Source organism: Protopterus annectens, chromosome 2.part1 (genome assembly GCF_019279795.1).
Source record: "Protopterus annectens isolate FY-2018-M chromosome 2.part1, PAN1.0, whole genome shotgun sequence".
Classification (NCBI taxonomy): Eukaryota; Metazoa; Chordata; order Ceratodontiformes; family Protopteridae; genus Protopterus; species Protopterus annectens.
The window spans coordinates 1,015,889,703-1,015,907,097 of record NC_056729.1 but is presented as its reverse complement, the minus strand read 5'-3'; the positions used below and the strand labels follow the sequence as shown (position 1 = coordinate 1,015,907,097).

Genomic DNA, 17,395 nt, shown 5'->3' with positions numbered 1-17,395 from the left:
CTGTGACTGTCATAAGATGGGTACAAAAGAAAATTTCATTGCAGAGATTTTTGAAAGTCAATTTTATTTGCAGATTTCTGAAGTCCTATTTTATTTGTTAAGAGGGAATATGTGTTTATTGTAACTGAATTTTATCATGACAAAGTTGGGGGCACTACAATTGGCACAAAACTCTACTCTGTAATAAATAACATTCTCCAGTGGTGTTGGAGGTGTTGCATAATGGTTAAAGTACTTACTTTTCAGACTCAGGATACAAGGATTGATACTCACCTTTGTTCAGTGTGTGGTTACTGGCTGGGCATGTAATACTCTGTAGTCTGGTTTCTTAATATTTATTTAGGTAACAACATTTTAAAGTACACTATTTTCCAAAAATTGTAAATGTATATTCTGAGTTTGTATGGAGCTACAGATACTACACAGAGAATATACTTCACACATAATAAAATCAGGTAGTTGTCTACCCAGCATGCATGTAATCGAGTTTTTCTTTTTATGCTTCATTACACACACAGCTGCTTTACTGGTGAGTAAAAACAATACTGCACTTTTTGCCTTATCAATGAGGTACTTTTTGCTCAGTAAGACAATTCAGACTTTTGTAGTGAATGGTTTCTGTTATTTAAAAAAAAATGTTTTTCATGTCAAATAAGCACTAGGGCTCATGAATCCAATATACAGCTTAAGAGAGGCTATTCTAAAAGTTGAATTACATGACAATTATATGGGAGGATATAATGTTTCTGCTTGGTGACTCTAGGCAGACAGGTTAATTGAACTTCTAGTATAAAACATTGTTATTATTACTGATATTATGAACAATTATAGTACAACAGAACAGACAGATATTCATTTTACTAAACACAAGTATTGGTGTAGTTAGAATGAAACTTGGCATGATTTTGACAACAAATAATACATTTAGGCAAGCCGTGGATTTCTACTAAACTTCAACTTAAACTACTAAGAGAACCCAATTTGGTCTGCATATATATATATATATATATATATATATATATATATATATATATGTATATATATCCGTCCTCAAGACAGGATTCAATTCATGTGTTCATATTTCACAAGTTTAAAAAAATTGCCAACAGTTGTTTATACATAAATCAATTCAGCTGGAAGAATCTTTCAATAAATTCTTTCTTCTTAATTATAAAAACACTTCTCCAGTTTTGTAATGAGTAAAACTTACACAGGTATTACATGTCAGTGTTATGGTGAACATGTATTCTGCAAAGCTGTAGGCATTAAGTTCATGTAGCTTCTTGTGTTTAATGCAGATTGCCATCTGCCTTCAGACTGTAGATATGAAATTGTTTCATTTCCGAAAATAGACGTAGCATTATTTAAATGAGATAAAAAGCATGAATATATTGATTAATGAAAGTCCTTTTTAAACAAATGCATATTAAAGCGTGGTTACCTCTGTCAGTTTCAAATATTTTTTGTGACTGTATTAGCATTCATTAACTTTTATGATGTTATTTCTATGATACTTGCAGCATTTCATTTTTTTGTACTTTTAAAATATTTACTGATGTGCTTTCTTTAGATTTGGAACTATTCATGCTGTGTTCACAAATCTTCTGCTGTGGGCAAATGGAGTCCTTTCTGAATCAGAACACCAGTTAGAAGAATACAAGAAAAGACTGTCTAACCTTGGCTTTACAAATGTAACAGTCGGTGAGTTTTTAACAATCAAGATTATTTTTCTGAGCAATATAGCTTTACTAAACAGAACTGCCAGGGGAGATAACAGTCCTTTGAATGAATGTGAAGTGCATAAGTATGCTACACAAAGGGTAAGATAACCAATGCATTTATTTCATTTAGTGTGCAATATATGCCTTCTGTATGCATAAATATATATATATATATATATATATATATATATATATATATATATATAGATATATATATATATATGCATCATGTGTGAATGTGTGCATAAATACATGTATATACTCATACACACACACCCAATATATATATATATATATATATATATATATATATATATATATATATATATATATATATGGGTTCCCTTTAAATCATCGAATGTTCAGAACATCGAAGTTCTGGTCTCGATGATCAGAACGTCGATGTACTGAACATTCAATTATTCAAAGTGAATCCATATATATATATATATATATATATATATATATATATATATATATATGTGTGTGTGTGTATCTATAGGTATACATATCTAGTTTGGGGATGTGGAGGGGCTTGCCCCACATTAGGGAGTGTGGGGGAAACTGGTCCCTTGCAAGAAATGTCTTTTACAACTTTGGGCGTGTCACTGTTTTAACAAGTGATCTTCAACGGTTTTCAATCATTTAAATTCAAATTGCAGCATGCTGAAAGAACAGGACACAATTATTCATGGAGCTGGTTTCATATCAGTATAGTTTTTCCTAAGCTATTTATTTTTAAGAGTGTGTGTAATGCTGATGAAGACATCTCAAGGCAAAACAAATACATCAATGATTCTTTTTTTACTTTATCATCACTTAATTTTAATCACTTCATGATCCTGGGTCCTTAAATTGCTGTGCCCTTACTTGTGATATAATGAGAAGGGACTTTAAGAATGCTGCCTAACTGTATAACTAAAATGCTGATATTCTTAAAAGAGCAACAAGCAGTAGAGAACAAAACCAAACAAAGCAAATAATCTGGCTAATTAAAAAAAAAGTAGAAGAAACTTTGCAGTGTAGAGGGTGTGATGTTCACTTCCTAAATTATGTTATGCATTTAATTAACTTAATAAAAATCAAACTGTAAAATATAGCTGTAAAATATGTGCTACAAAATAATCAAATAGAAAAATAGTAGGTAGTCCACAGATGAGTTGTAATGAAATATCCTTTATTGAAACATGCAAAATCATGCTAATTTGCATTCTACGTCTACTCTTACTCTGCATATCCTTATTAACTATAATATCTCTCTGCTGTTAAATCATATTTGTATGTTTTTTACATAGGGGCTTTGTCCTATCCATACCATTTTCTTTTATATGGAAAACAGCAATAATCTGGCGATGGATTTGCTACAACAAAACAAAGGCAGATAAATGTTACTTGGGAAAAATCATACGACAAGCAAATAATGTTATGTGTTGTTGAAACAAACGCTTAGAAAACAGTCTTAATCACATATGAAAATTAATTCACAACGCTTATTATTGTATCACAGGCAATTTGTTTTACCAGGTATTAAACAGATATTCCACAAGTCTCCAAAGAGCTGGATTTCCAAATGAAAGTAGCCACAGGTACTTATGTATGAAACTAAAAAGCAGAACAGGGTAACCACATTTAAACAGCATATCTGCATGAGTCTAGACTTCTCAAACATATCCTCGCTGTTATGCAGTTAAATATTTTGATGTATGTTTTTCCCCAGTAAAATGACAGTTATTAGATTCAGAAAGTGCACAAGAAGTGCCCAGGTATGAGGAGTTTTGTAAAACTGGAATGAACATAAAATGTTCTATGCAGAGCATGGGTAGATTAATACTGGGAATAAAAATACAGAACCTAATTAAGAATACTTTCAAAGGAAAAATGAATTTTGTCATTCCGGATAAGATGGCAACTATTTATTATTGTTTGCAAGTTGTTTATATATCACACAGTACCCTGGAGATGCCACTACCATAAAAAAGATCTGCTTGAATGCTACTGAGGATTACAGGATGGGGTAAAATATTCTGTATGCAACATAGGCTACACAGAGTTGGGCTTTTCAAATTATTTTTTTTCTGAATTTGCTGAACCACGTTCATTATTAGCACAAATATTGCTACTGTAACTAATTCATAAATAGCACAATAATTATTGTTATTATTAACGTTTATGTTATGTGACCAAAAATGTGAAATTTTGGCACATATGACTAAACTAAAGATTGCAATGTTTTTTTAATTTAAATTATGAGTGCATTTGGAATGTTCCCACTGCAGGACTTTTCTATATGTGTATCCATTCTTTCTGGTCTAGTTTTTGCTGTGCACCATTATACTATTTTCCTCTCTAACTCCTTTCTCTTAAGCAGTACTACCCTACCTAACTTATGCTATGTTAAACATTAATGTAAACAGGAGCTGCAGAGGAACACCACACAGTGAGGTAATATGATTTCTTGACACTTTCATTGTCTTTTCTTTCACATCTCACTTGCCAACTATGGTCTTAAGACAACAAAAATTAAAGTGATATCTGTGTAAAATATTATAGCAATAACCCACGCCTGGGTGTGGGTAATGCTGGATTTACCCACGGTTGGCGTGGTTTGGTCCCGAGGGCGAAGCCCGAGGACCAAACAAAGACAACCGTGGGTAAACATTACCCACCAGGCGTGATATACAATGCCATTATTTAAGAAAAGAAATAATTGCTTTTTCTTAAATAATGGCATTGTATAATGCCTCTTTGCTGCCCTTCCGCACCTGTCTGGTGTTCCGCGGCAGTTCTGATGTACTGCGCATGCCTACGCAGTACATCAGAGCTTTGGGCAAAAGCAACGGAGAACGCAAGTTCTCCATTGCTTTTTACTGTCTCGCTATGTTAAATGGGTTTAACATAGCGAGACAGCTTTAAAATAAGCAACAGAGATCTCCGTTGCTTATTTTAAAGCTGTCTCGCCATGTTAAACTCATTTAACATAGCAGACTAAAAGCAACGGAGATCGCAAGATCTCCGTTGCTTTTTACTGTGTCGCTATGTTAAAGGAGTTTAACATAGCGAGACAGCTTTAAAAAGCAACGGAGATCTCCGTTGCTTTTTAAATCTGTCGCTATGTTAAACTCTTTAACATAGCGAGACAATGTTTACTAACGGAAAAAGTCCGGGCGACCTGACCTTTTTCCGTTAGTATATTGAGGAATTTACCACGGGCACGCTGGTTGGGCTGGCCAATCAGCGTGCACGTTTTTATGGTAGGCATTGTATAATTTATATGTTGTTTCCAAAACACATAACATAGTAATCAATGTCAGTAACATACTTATGTGTAACCTTCAGATGTACATCCTAAGGCTAACATTGCTTGCTTTCTACCTTCTCTTTTTCATTATTTGGCATTTAAGTATAATCTCTAAAATATCGGTTGACATTTAGAACCTCTTGAATAGATCTGGTAACGGGTAATGTCTTATTATTTTAAAGGTTAGAATACAAAAGCTTAGGGCTCCCTATCATACTCCTGAGAGGCAGAAAAATCAGCAGGAATTAATTTGTAGATATACTAAATCAGCTCCAAAGGTTCTATGATATCACCTTTTGATTCCTTTCTGTTTCCTGCTTCAGCAAAACTGCATTTGTATTGCAATTTTCTTCAGTTTTCTAAATGTTACTCTCTTTAAATATTTTTTGTACTTATTTGAAGGATTTTTCTACATGAAAATAAAAAAAACTCTATTGTTTCATATGAGAAAAACAAATAAGCAAATATAAATTAATTGTGAAGAGATTATTAAGTATATACATCTGTCTTTTGGCTCTTTAGGTACAAAGGATCCATACTGCAATTGTACAACAAGTGCTTGCTCTGTGTTTGCCAAGGGTTATTACTACCTCTATCCATTCTATATCGAATACCATATTTTTGTATCTGTAATGCTTCTGGTTATGTGGAAGAACATTGGAAGAACGTTGGAACACCACAGTGGAAGAAAGCATACATTTAAACCACATGGAATTTTATCTGGCTTTATCACAGGATTGATTGCTTTAGCAATTACCGTCGGAATTGTTATTGTATATATAATTCAAGTCAATCACTCACCAAATAAGAAAGACTTAGCAGTTACTATGATTTATTCTTTTGGCATCACACTTATGTCACTGATGGCTATTGCTGAGGTTATTGGCCTGATGATTTACAGAATCGATGTACGATCGCTTGATTATTCAAAGAACCCAACAAGGAAGCTTGATGCTGAGCTTCTAATAATCTCCGCATGTGGGACTTGGCTGCTTTCATGGAGCTCCATCTTAGCAGTTATATGTGCTACAAGTCACCCGTCTTATTCATGGCTCAGTCTTCCATATTCCCTTATATCCATTATTGAAAATTATGTGCAGAATACATTTATCATTGAATCAGTTCACCGTGAACACCATGAGGACAAAGAAGACATTCAGTTTACACAAGGAATTTTCAGTGTCTCAAATACAAGAAGCATCTCAATTGCATCCTCCTATGGTGTTTGCAATGAAGCATTTGACAACAAAACTGAAGATCTGCCTAACATGATAGGGGGGTCCACAGATATACCAAGTGATGAAAAAGATAATAATATACCAGATAGTTCTGCAGCCACACTCCCAGTTGGTGAAATTGTTCTGTCTGCTCAAAAAAAATCAAAACTGGGAAAGAAGAGGACTATACTCAAAAACATTGCAGTTGCTTTGTTGCTAAGTAACATATCGGTAAGATGATTACATTATTTTTCTGTAATTTGCATCTTACTAACAAATAGTGACTTAGTTACTTATCAAATAATTATAGTGTTCTGGTTGTATAAATGACTTAGCATTGTTTGTACAGCAGCATAACTGTGGTATGCCTGTCACTGCAAATTGCCAGCTCTAATGTGATAAAATATTTTAGGGTATAATAAAGTACAGTTGCATAAATAAACTTACCATAACACTAGCTGACTGAATATAATACTGTTGCAGTAGCCTAATCTGTATGAGATATATCCCACCAAGGATTGGATGACCGGTCAGTTTCTAAAGCTTTAGGGCAGCTTCCACGCATCCTAACTGTTCTACAGCTTGAGGAGAGAAGTATAAAGTTAGTGATTATAGTATCAAGCCTACAGAGCTTTCTTGCCTTGGATTCAGTGGGGGGGGGCTAGTACCCTGCAGGACATATGTCCTTAAAAAAGGGGAGAGAAAAAAATAGCCCCACTCTGGAATAATATACGACAAAAAGAATGGGGATGGATGGAGTCTGTACCTACTGTACTGGTGATCTGTTTGAACATATGGTTTTATGGCAGGTTTGCTTACACAGCTGTACAAGGAACATTATTAGATCACTGTTACAATGCCCAAAGCTATACATGGGTTAAATAATGGAACTTGGAAAAAGAGGAAGAGGAAGGAACGGAATACAGAGACACCTGCAGAATAGTACTAACAAATCCTGCTCTTGACTTAGAGAAAGCATCCAGTTTGTAGTGCTTAATAAAGAGGGACAAAGATGACCAAGTGACTGCCTCTACTAAATCCTTAGAGTCCACTCATTTTCAACAAGGCACAGAAGTAGCCAAAGCCCTGGTAGGGTTGGCCCTGACATTGTCTGTAAGCATCTTGCTTAGGTGAGGATAACCCGAGCAATAGCATGACACAACCATTTAGAAAGTGCCTGCTCTGACTCTGAATGCTCCTTTTTAGTTCATTCATAGAGGATTAACAGGTAATCAGAATTCCTGAAAATTTTCATCCTGTTGGTGTAATATCCGAGTTACCCTTGGACATCCAGAGTATGTGAAATTCCTTCTCCCTTATTTATTTATTTATTTATTTTTGGTTCTGGATAGAAAAGAGTGAGACGAATAACCTGACTTAAAGTAAACTCTTAAACATCCTTAGGCAAAGAAGGAAAGGTTTATTCTGAAAGCTACCCTATCTTTGTGAAAGATGATATAGGACAGACTCAGCATGAACTTGTACCTCAGATACTCTTTTTACAGAAATCAGACCAATGAGTTGCACTGTTTTCCAAGTTTAGAATTTGAAGCCAGCCTCATGACCTCATGGGCAGTTTCAATAGGAAAAATAAGTCTACCCAGTACAAAATTAAGATCCCAAAAAGGAGCCAACTGTCTTCTAGGTGTAAGGATATGCAAAACCCTTTTCAAAAATGGTTTCACTTGAGATATGGTAGAAGGTCGAGGAGCTATGGGCAGATATGCAGGAATGGCTGAGAGGTAACTCTTTATAGAAGAATTAAAAAGGCCAGAGAATAATAATTCACACAAATACTACAGAATCAAATAAGTCTGAGCCCTTAAAAGAAACCTGGTTCTTAGTTTATTACCATGTAGAAAATATTTCCTGCTTATCCATATATGATTTTCTAGTACCAAGTTTATTTGCCTCCTTTAATACTTGTTGCATATCCTCAGAAGTAATGGTGCCTAAAAGGTACTAAAATTCTACCATTCAGGCAGTCAAGTGAAGTGTATAACACAGTCCCAGTTTTGTGTAAGTTCATTCTGTGAGGAAGCTTGTGGTAATCAACTGTGGCCATTTTGAAAAGAAGGGAGAACCACTGTTACCTAGGTCAAAATAGGTCACCAGAAGTATCCTTGGAGAGTCCTTCCAATTCTTTAGAAGAGCCCTTGTAATCACAGAAAGGCATACAAGAACATTCCCATCTATGGCAATGTAAAGACATTTGTTATCCAGCCCTCTGTACAAGGAGTCCTGGGGTACAATTACTTTAAATATCTGTTGTGACTCAAGGCAAGCAGATCAACTTGAGGAGTTCCCCACAGATGGGTCAATTCCTAGAAGACCCCCATGTGCAATTTCCATTCATGGGTTCCATCCTGATTGAGCTCAGTTTGTCTGCAATAATGTTTTGCCCTGACAGAATTTAGGTAACCTAGAAGGACAGATTTTACTTCATAGCCAGTACTAGGCTCACTCGCAGTGGTGGTGCTGCGGTAGCATTGTCACCTCACAGTAAGACGCTGTCCGGTTCGATTCTCAGCTAGAGCGTCTTCTGCATGGAGACATGCGTGAATGGGTGTACCTTCGTTGAAGGTTGTGCGGCAGGCCTGGCAAGCCGGTACGTAAAAATCAGCTGCCAATCATTAGCAGACCGGAGTTCTGCTGTGGCGACCCCTAACCGGGAAAAGCCGAAAGACACAAGCTAGTTACTAGGCTACCATAGCTAGTCTGCAAATATGGGGTATGACCTGGTTCCAGCCATTTGTTTATGTATTACATCACTGTGGTGTATGTGCTTATTAGCAGAGGGGCTGGGATCTAAAGATGGTTTATGTGTTTCAATTTGTCTTCGTGTTCAACAGGCCCTAGACTTTCACCCCTTTGGACACAGCTCCCTAAGCATAGTCTGATGCATCTGTGGTTACAATCTGAGTAAGGACTTGAAGGACCAAATGGAGACCTGGGTTGAGAGACAACTGATTCACTGATCAGAGTAATTCTCCTTTCACAAAGCCCAGTACTGGGATCTGAAATGAAAGGGAGTACTGGTATTGGGTTCAAACTGGTCTGATGAGCCATCATAAGGGATGTATCCAGAAGGCATCATCAGAACACTATCCTGTGAGATAGAATGAGTGATTTCTCTATGTCCTCCAGAAATCCCAGATTGAGGTAAAAGGTTTTGTACCCAGGTCCAAAATTCTAGACAACTTGTAGAAGAATCTGCAACAATAAAGTGGTCATCAAAATACAGAAAAATGTGAATGCCCTGTAACCTGCAGTGGGCTATAACAATGACCAGGCACTTTGTAAAAAAAACTTTTGGAGCTGTTTACAGCCCAAAGGGTAAAGCAGAGAACTGAAAATGTAAACAGGACACAGAAAAATCTAAAAAGTGGCTGAAATATTTGATAATTGGAATGCAATGCTAAGCTTCTTTTGAGTCCAGTGTTACTAGAACTGAGAAGTAGAATGAGCGGTAACAGGTACTGCAGAGACAGCATTTTGAATACTGGGATTTTGATGTGACAATTTAGAAGAGATGTTTGGGAAAGGTTTTCAGGTTCCTTCTTTCTTTGGCACCAGAAAGACTCTTGAATAAAATCCTTTCCCTATTTGATCTGGTAGCATAGGTTCTAAACCCTCTGAGATAGGATTAGATCTAAAATAAAGAGGAAAATGGATGCTTGATTGGATGGGCAGAGAGGAATCCATAGAAAGAGAGGAAGGTAATCCTACAGTCAGTTGTAGTCCTTCTAAATAATTCTTAGAACCCAAGTGTCTGCAGTCAGAGAGACAGGAAAAGACCTAGACTTTGGGAAAAGCTATACTGGATTGGAAGGTGGGGAGGGGGACAAATATGATGGGTCATGTATTCAGTATGCTTTCTTAGATTTTCCTTGGTTTTGGGAGGACACTCACTTTTTAACCAACTTAACATTGCTTTTTAAAATCATGTTTTCCTGTTCTTTGCTGGAATTGTTTGTTCTGTTTCCTATAAAAGGAACCTGATATAAAAGGAAAGTTTCTGTTACATTTTGGGATGGAGAACTGAAAGAAAATCTGGGTATCTCCAAAATTAATTTTCCCCTTTCTTCAAATCTTAAGGATGGTGTAGTTGCACTGTGGTTAGACTCACAACAATAGGTTCTTTGATTCAGTTCTTGACTTGATGTGCCTTCTGTGCAAAGTCTGCATGTCCTCTCTGTGTTCATACTGGTTTTCTCCAGCTGCACCAGTTTTCTTCCACATTCTAAAGACATGCAGTAGCTGGATTGGGCACTCTAAACTGGCCATCAGTGAGAGTGCATGTGTTTGTGGCATGGAAGAACAACCATAGCATGCTAGCCTCTTGGCTGTTTGAGCATTTTCTCTAGATTATGGTAGCTGTTGATGTGATACCCTAACCCCATGTGCCAAACTAGGAAAAAGGAGGTTACAGATGGATGGGTCAAATCCTTTAAGGATGTCAGCAAAGGAAGGACTAAATAATACATTTTTATCCAGAAGAGGATTTAGGAGCTCAGCTTTGACATTCTTTGATAACTTCTGAATATGTAGCCAGGCAAATCTTCTCATCACAGTTACAGTAGTAGCTGCTCTAGAAACAGTATCACCAGTATCATAAGAATATTTTATTGAATGCTTGGTTACCTGAGATGCAGAAGATAAGGAAATGAGAGAAACCTTATTTTCTGAAGAAGGGAGGTCTCCAGTAATAATTTTCTCATTGTGTCAGTGAAAGCCAGTAGCAAATTAGACATATGAGCATGACAATTAAGTATTCTGAAGGCTAATGTGGAAGAAGTATAAACTTTCTTCTCAACCCTATCAAGGTTTTCAGCTGGCATAGGCCTAGCTAAAGTAGGTGTTTGGCAGAAGTTGATTTTGATAGACATTATTGCAGGGTCTGCCAATTGGTTTGAAAAAAGAAATTGGTGGATCTTGGGCATCTTATATAATATATAAGACTTTCAGGCATCAAATAGCTGATATGATAGTTAAGCAAATGGTTGACTGCAAGGAAACCATCTTCTAAGGTTGGCAAAAAAGAAGAGCAGCTGCAGGACTAGAAAAATCCATCAAAAGCAAATTGTAGTTTATTTTCTGGGATTCTGGGATTTCTTTTTTGTCCCAATGAAATAATTACTTAAATTCTGTCAAAAGTATCAGAAAAAGATAACTCTTCAGGTGGATAATCTGAAAGAAAAAGCTTACCTCTCTGCCAGATTCCACATTCTGTTGAGCAAGAACTTGAGAAGCATAGTCATTGTCTAATTCCTGTCCCTCAGACTGAGCATCAGAATCTGAGAGCAAGGAAAAACATTCCTTTATAAATGAAGGGAAGCCTCAGAATTTAAAGACTGAGAGACCTTAAATAAACCAGTGAATCCTCCATATATGCCTTGGGTATGGAAAAATGTCTAACTTTTTCCCTTTCCTTGGAAACATCCACCCAGAAAAAGACTGGCCATAAGAACATTCCTTTCATTGAGAATCACAATCCGCAGAGCAACTCAGTGAAGGAATATGTTCCACTCCCTTCCCTGATGTCAACAAGAGTTGTTCTCTTTTACCCAAAGAGAGCAGCTGAATAGCCACAGAGGACAAGCCTTCCTCTTGGTTCTTAGTGACTTTCTGAGATGTAGCACCAGAGAGCAGAGCTAAACTGATGAGAGGTATGAGGAATCTGATATGGTCATAGTGGTGTTCCTCCCCAGTGGCTGAGGGAAACAGGAAGTTGTTGTGAAGACTTAATCCTCCCATATGACTTTTCTCTTCTTACTGATGGGGAGGTAACGATCGAGTTGCCAGGACCCAGGTCCATGTCTCTAATGAGAAAGTTATCTGAAATGCAGGTAGTGGAGCCTTGGTGTCTTGGTCCTACCTCCTGACTAAAACCTTAATTTTTGAGGTAACTTTGTAATATTGTACAAAGTATGTTTATGAGTAAAATTTATTTGTCATAAATTCTTGTTTCTGTCTAAAATTGTCCTACAAATTCATGTTATTTACAGATATGCAAAATGTTATATGTGTTCTCCACCTCTATACCTAGTGTTTAACAAGAACCAAATGCTACTGATGTAAACAGTTATTTTACTTTATTTTATTTTTTGTGGAACTTTTCTCCTCGACCTCCACTGAAAAAGGACACTCTCTCTCCAGTTGGACTTTCCCAATCAACAAATGTAAAATGAAATAAATTTTTTTTTTAGTGATAGCCATCATAAACACTAGTCCTAGGCCCACAGAAACCAATTTTGACAGAAAAAGTAAAACTTCCACACAAAATATTAGAATTTTGAAGGTAATCCTCAAGAAAGAACCATGATTCAAAATATATATGTAAGTTTTGAAGTAAAATCTTGACAACCACTAAAATCTTTACTCCTAGCTCATAGCAGTAAATTTTGACAGAAAAGATCAACTTTTTTCACAAAAAATGACGAGCTGGAAGTATTGCCTAGTGGAATACTTTTCTGCACAGCCTTGAAAAAGCTCTATCCAAACATTAATCACTCGAAGCCCATAGGAAAGAGCATGGTATGATGGAATGACAGGGGTTTCGCACCCTAACCACTAACTTTATTTATCCCACTTTCTTGAAGCAGTACAGAGGTTAGGGCATGTGGAAGATAACCTAACACTTTGAAAGCTATCCAGTTATCCAGTGCTTGGCAGAATATGTCCCATACAGCTTAGGCTACTGCAACCATGATCTAATGATGAACATCATATTATACAAAAGAGTAAGGATATAATCAGACTGGCTATTATTTGTTACTGGCTGGCTACATTTTCCACTGACATCACACTATATATCAGACACTAAAAACACAAATCTTATTGAAAGTGAACCAATGTATATGGAAAATTATACGCCATCTTTTCCCTACAGTTCTCTATCTGTACTATAGTCATGACCTTTCTGCTTAATTTAAGATATCATTATTCTACACTTCACGTTTTTAAACTCATAGAGTTAAGTTCCCTGATATCGAACTACCAAATCACCGTTCACCATAGGAAATCATTGTCAGTGCAGTTTGTTTACACACTGACAGTAATTCAGTTTGTTTTGACTCTTCTCTTTTCTGTGCAGTTTTGTGACTATGGAGATAGTGTGTGTGTGTGTGTGTGTGTGTGTGTGTGTGTGTGTGTGTGTGTGTGTGTGTGTGTGTGTGTGTGTGTGTGTGTGTGTGTGTATGTGTGTGTGTGTGTGTATGTGTGTGTGTGTCTGTGTGCGCAAAGAAATATTTTTTACTACGATTTGTCAGGCTTTTGCTTTGACTAGTGTAAGTCATCTGGTTGAATTTTCAAGGAACTTTAATCTAGTGTAATTATAACAGGAAGGACAGAAAAAGAGCATTCGCCTGGTTACATTCTGAAAAAATCTGACTGTTCAATTGACTGATGAATTGAGTTACTTATTTTTTTTCAAGTTATTTTCATCAGGTAGGACCTATTTTCAAGGAATACCCTCAGCGGTTAGCGTTGTCGCCTCACAGCAAGAGGTTCTCCAGTTCGATTCTCGGCTGGGGAGCCTTCTGTGTGGAGTCTGCATGTCCTCCCCGCGGTCGAGCAATGTTAAAGACATGCAGGTAGGTGTGTGCGTGAGCATTGGGCTGGCACCTCGGCACCGTAAAAATCCACTGCCAGTCATGAGCAGACCGGAGTTCCGCTGTGGTGACCCCTAACTGGGAAAAGCTGAAAGACATTACTTTTACACTAGGTCACATTCATACTGCCCAGGGAAAATTTGGCCAGGGCACTGGGATCCTTTACATACAACTAAGGTACTGCCAACTCAGATAGGAGGAAAATCTGTTTAATGCCTTATCTGATGGACAGCACAACGCAGGAGTGCAGTACCTCTTAAACTATACTACCATGTTAGTACTGGCAAAAAAAAAAAAAAATATATATATATATATATATATATATATATATATATATATATATACACAAAGTACCTGGTTCGGAAATAGAAAATTGCGTATTCTGGTCTTCCTACCATCAAATTCAAATGGACTATCTTTTTAACCACTGACACTATAAAATAGAGAATGAAATCTGTCAAAGGACTAGTATACTGATTTTCAGTGCCTTGATCTTCTTTCAAGTGAATAAGTTCATGATACTTATTTATCTAGAAAGATAAATATTCTGTGTCCAATTCCATATCATCTCTTATGCTGACAATTTTGTTAAATGTCTTCATTATTTACTAGTCATGACAAATGACAATAAGCAAATAACCTTGTATATTACTAGATATTCATATCGTAAGGTTTCCTGTGAATTATACTAAAGTTAAATACATAAAAATAAGTACAAATGCATGTATTACCGGAAATGTCTCTGACTTTATTATTCATTTCAGTACTTAGTTTATCTGATTCAGAGTCTTGGAGGTCTGGAGGCTATCCCAGCACTCAGTGGGCATAACTGCATGAGATGTTCCAGGGTTGGATGGCAGCCCAGCACAGGGAATGTACACATAGGCATACACACACTTATATACAGTTTAGAGGCTAATGGACCCCCCTATCTGCATGTCTTTGGGATATGGTTGAAAAGTGAAAATCCCAGCAAAAGCCATTACAGAGACATAGCGAACTAAAAGGCTTCAGAAAAGCACCCTAGGTGAGAACTGTACCTGATAACTAAGCACTATGAGGTGGCAATGCTAAACATTGCACTACTGTGTTGTCCACTTATGTTTCAGTATTAAACACATTATCTTTTGAAACAACTTATTTTTCTATATATAGCTATTCCTTAGCTATTAGTATTCATAAAGAAGGAAGAAATGCAGCATTCAGTATAGCTAAGCTTAGTCATATATTAATATAATATTATTACATTCATGCACACGTTGTTTATCAAACATAGCTTGCTATATTGCAAATTACTTAATATTTTAAATTTCTTCACATACTGTAACTAGCAAGTATTCATTTAATTAGCCTACAGCAAAATCAAGTATATACTTTATTAGAAATTGATTGAATTACTTGCACACCTATCACCAGATAGCCAAAAGTCCAATCTACCCATAACCATTTCCCTTCAACGGAGTCAAACTAGTTAGCATGCTCAAGGTGAATTCATGTATTTAACTTATTAAGCACATTTTATTTTTCGGGACTATTTCAAGTAATGTAAACCCATGTATTGGGCTGGGATTGGTAATGAGTTGGCATGTATTATATCAAGCCAAGGATGGAATATTATTCTGTTGGAAAACTTTGTTTTATGCTAACAGAACTTTTACTTACCTCACAAAACTGACAGTGAACTGTAAAAATCAAGGAGTTTGAAGGTTTTTTATGCACTGTAGGGAAAGTATTCAACAATGCTAAATACATTCCAGGTATCTTTTATTTCAAAGAAAGCACAAGTGTCTTTTATTCCACAGATAACACTGAATTAAACAGTCTGGTCATAAAAAACGTCTTAATCAAAAAGTGAAAGGCAAGAAGACCAAGTGCAGACTCTCATTTCCACTTGATTAGCACTTAAACATGCATTGAATTTAGAACAAAGGTTATCAAGGTAATGGAGGGGGTGGCACAATGGTTCAGTGGATAGTGTTGTCACCTCACAGCAAGAGGTTGCCCAGTTTGATTCTTGGCTGAGGTGCCTTTTTTGCGAAGTTTGCAATTCCTCCCTGTGTTTACATGATTTTCTTCCAGGTGGTCCAGTTTCCTCCTACATTTCAAAGCATGCAGTAGGTGGACTGGACACTCTAAATTGGACATAGGTGTGAGTGTGTGGTGTGGATAAACTGCCACAGCAGGGCTAGCAACCCAGTGGTGTACACCTTGGCTCGAGATGCTTATCACTGTTGAAGTAACACCATGTTCTCTAGTGCAAAAATGTGAAAAAAGGGGTTGTGGATGGATTTATGGGGAGAGAGATAGAAATTCTTTCAGTAGCCTACATACTTGTAGGTTTGAACAGTATCTGCAATAAAGTTGTTTGTATGAATTTAAAGGTGGTGGAAAGTGAACCATTCATTGGTGAGTTTGAGACTTGAGATTAAGCCAGTTGCCTAACACTACAGGAGATTTGTCACTTTTGCATACTGCAAGATCATTATTATAAAGTGTTTTTACTAAGGTAAGACAGATTATGACTGGGAACAGTTAAGAGGATAGGACCAAGGACAAATCCTTGGGGAATCCCCAGTACTAGCCATGTTAAGGAGACTTGCTTATGTATTATGAGAATTCTCTATAATCTCTTTTGATATATATTTGCAAACGTGGATACTGTTCTGGCGTACGACACATTAATCTAGATAAAAAGGATGAAGGACTGAACAAAAAATGTTCTTTATTTAAAAAAAAAAATGTACCAATAAGCATTAACTGGTTAGCACTTCTGTACATGAGATTTGTGTTTACCAACTCCACTGTAATCGTAATATATCCCAGATGTAAAAGTTAGAATTACCCATATAGCTGAAGCAGCTGTATTTCTTTCTGAAAATTGCATATTCAGGTGTCTCTGGAAGAAGTAAAAACAGTGTATTTTAAGTAGATGACTTGCATTTGTATTCTGGCTAGTATAATACTTACAATTTTTGAAACTTCAGGTGGGGAGCCTGAGGTAAGGCAGAAGTTAACACTCTGACTGTGTAGGATGATGTTACAGGGATTGCATAGTCTGATAAAATATAGGAAAAGTCCATGAACCCAACTCTGACCTATGTATGTTGTTAGAAGATCTGATAACATATGAATTGGGATATATGTGTACCAGTTAGATCAGGGGAGGTTAACAAGTAGTGCTAATGAGATTTTGTGTGTTATTAAAATAAAAAAAATAGTGAAACCTTCTTGTTGCTAAGAAATGTTTCATTAGAAAAAATGCACATCAAGAATGAGGAGATATTTCTTGCAAGTGAACATATTACTTTGTTTGCAGAAAATTAGAAGTATATAAATGTGCATATGTGTGTGTGTGTGTGTGTGTGTGTGTGTGTGTGTGTGTGTGTGCGTGTGTGTGCGTGTGTGTGTGTGTGTGTGTGTGTGTGTATGTGTGTGTGTGTGTGTGTGTGTGTGTATGCATGTGTGTGTGTCTGTTTGTGTGTGTGTGTGTGTGTGTGTCTTTGTGGGTGTGTGTGCATGTGTGTGTGTGTGTCTTTGTGTGTGTGT

At 36.6% G+C, this 17,395-nt stretch overlaps 1 protein-coding gene across 3 annotated transcripts in view; it reads left to right on the top strand.

Moving 5' to 3' along the window:
* LOC122794306 (proton channel OTOP1-like) overlaps positions 1-17,395 on the top strand; it is a 57,435-nt gene that overhangs the window by 32,655 nt on the left and 7,385 nt on the right. For all 3 annotated transcript variants that reach the window (XM_044062598.1, XM_044062597.1, XM_044062599.1), the window contains exons 5-6: positions 1,571-1,701; positions 5,542-6,467. In XM_044062598.1, coding sequence (XP_043918533.1) covers positions 1,571-1,701; positions 5,542-6,467 — 1,057 coding nt within the window. The remainder of the gene's footprint in view (positions 1-1,570; positions 1,702-5,541; positions 6,468-17,395) is intronic.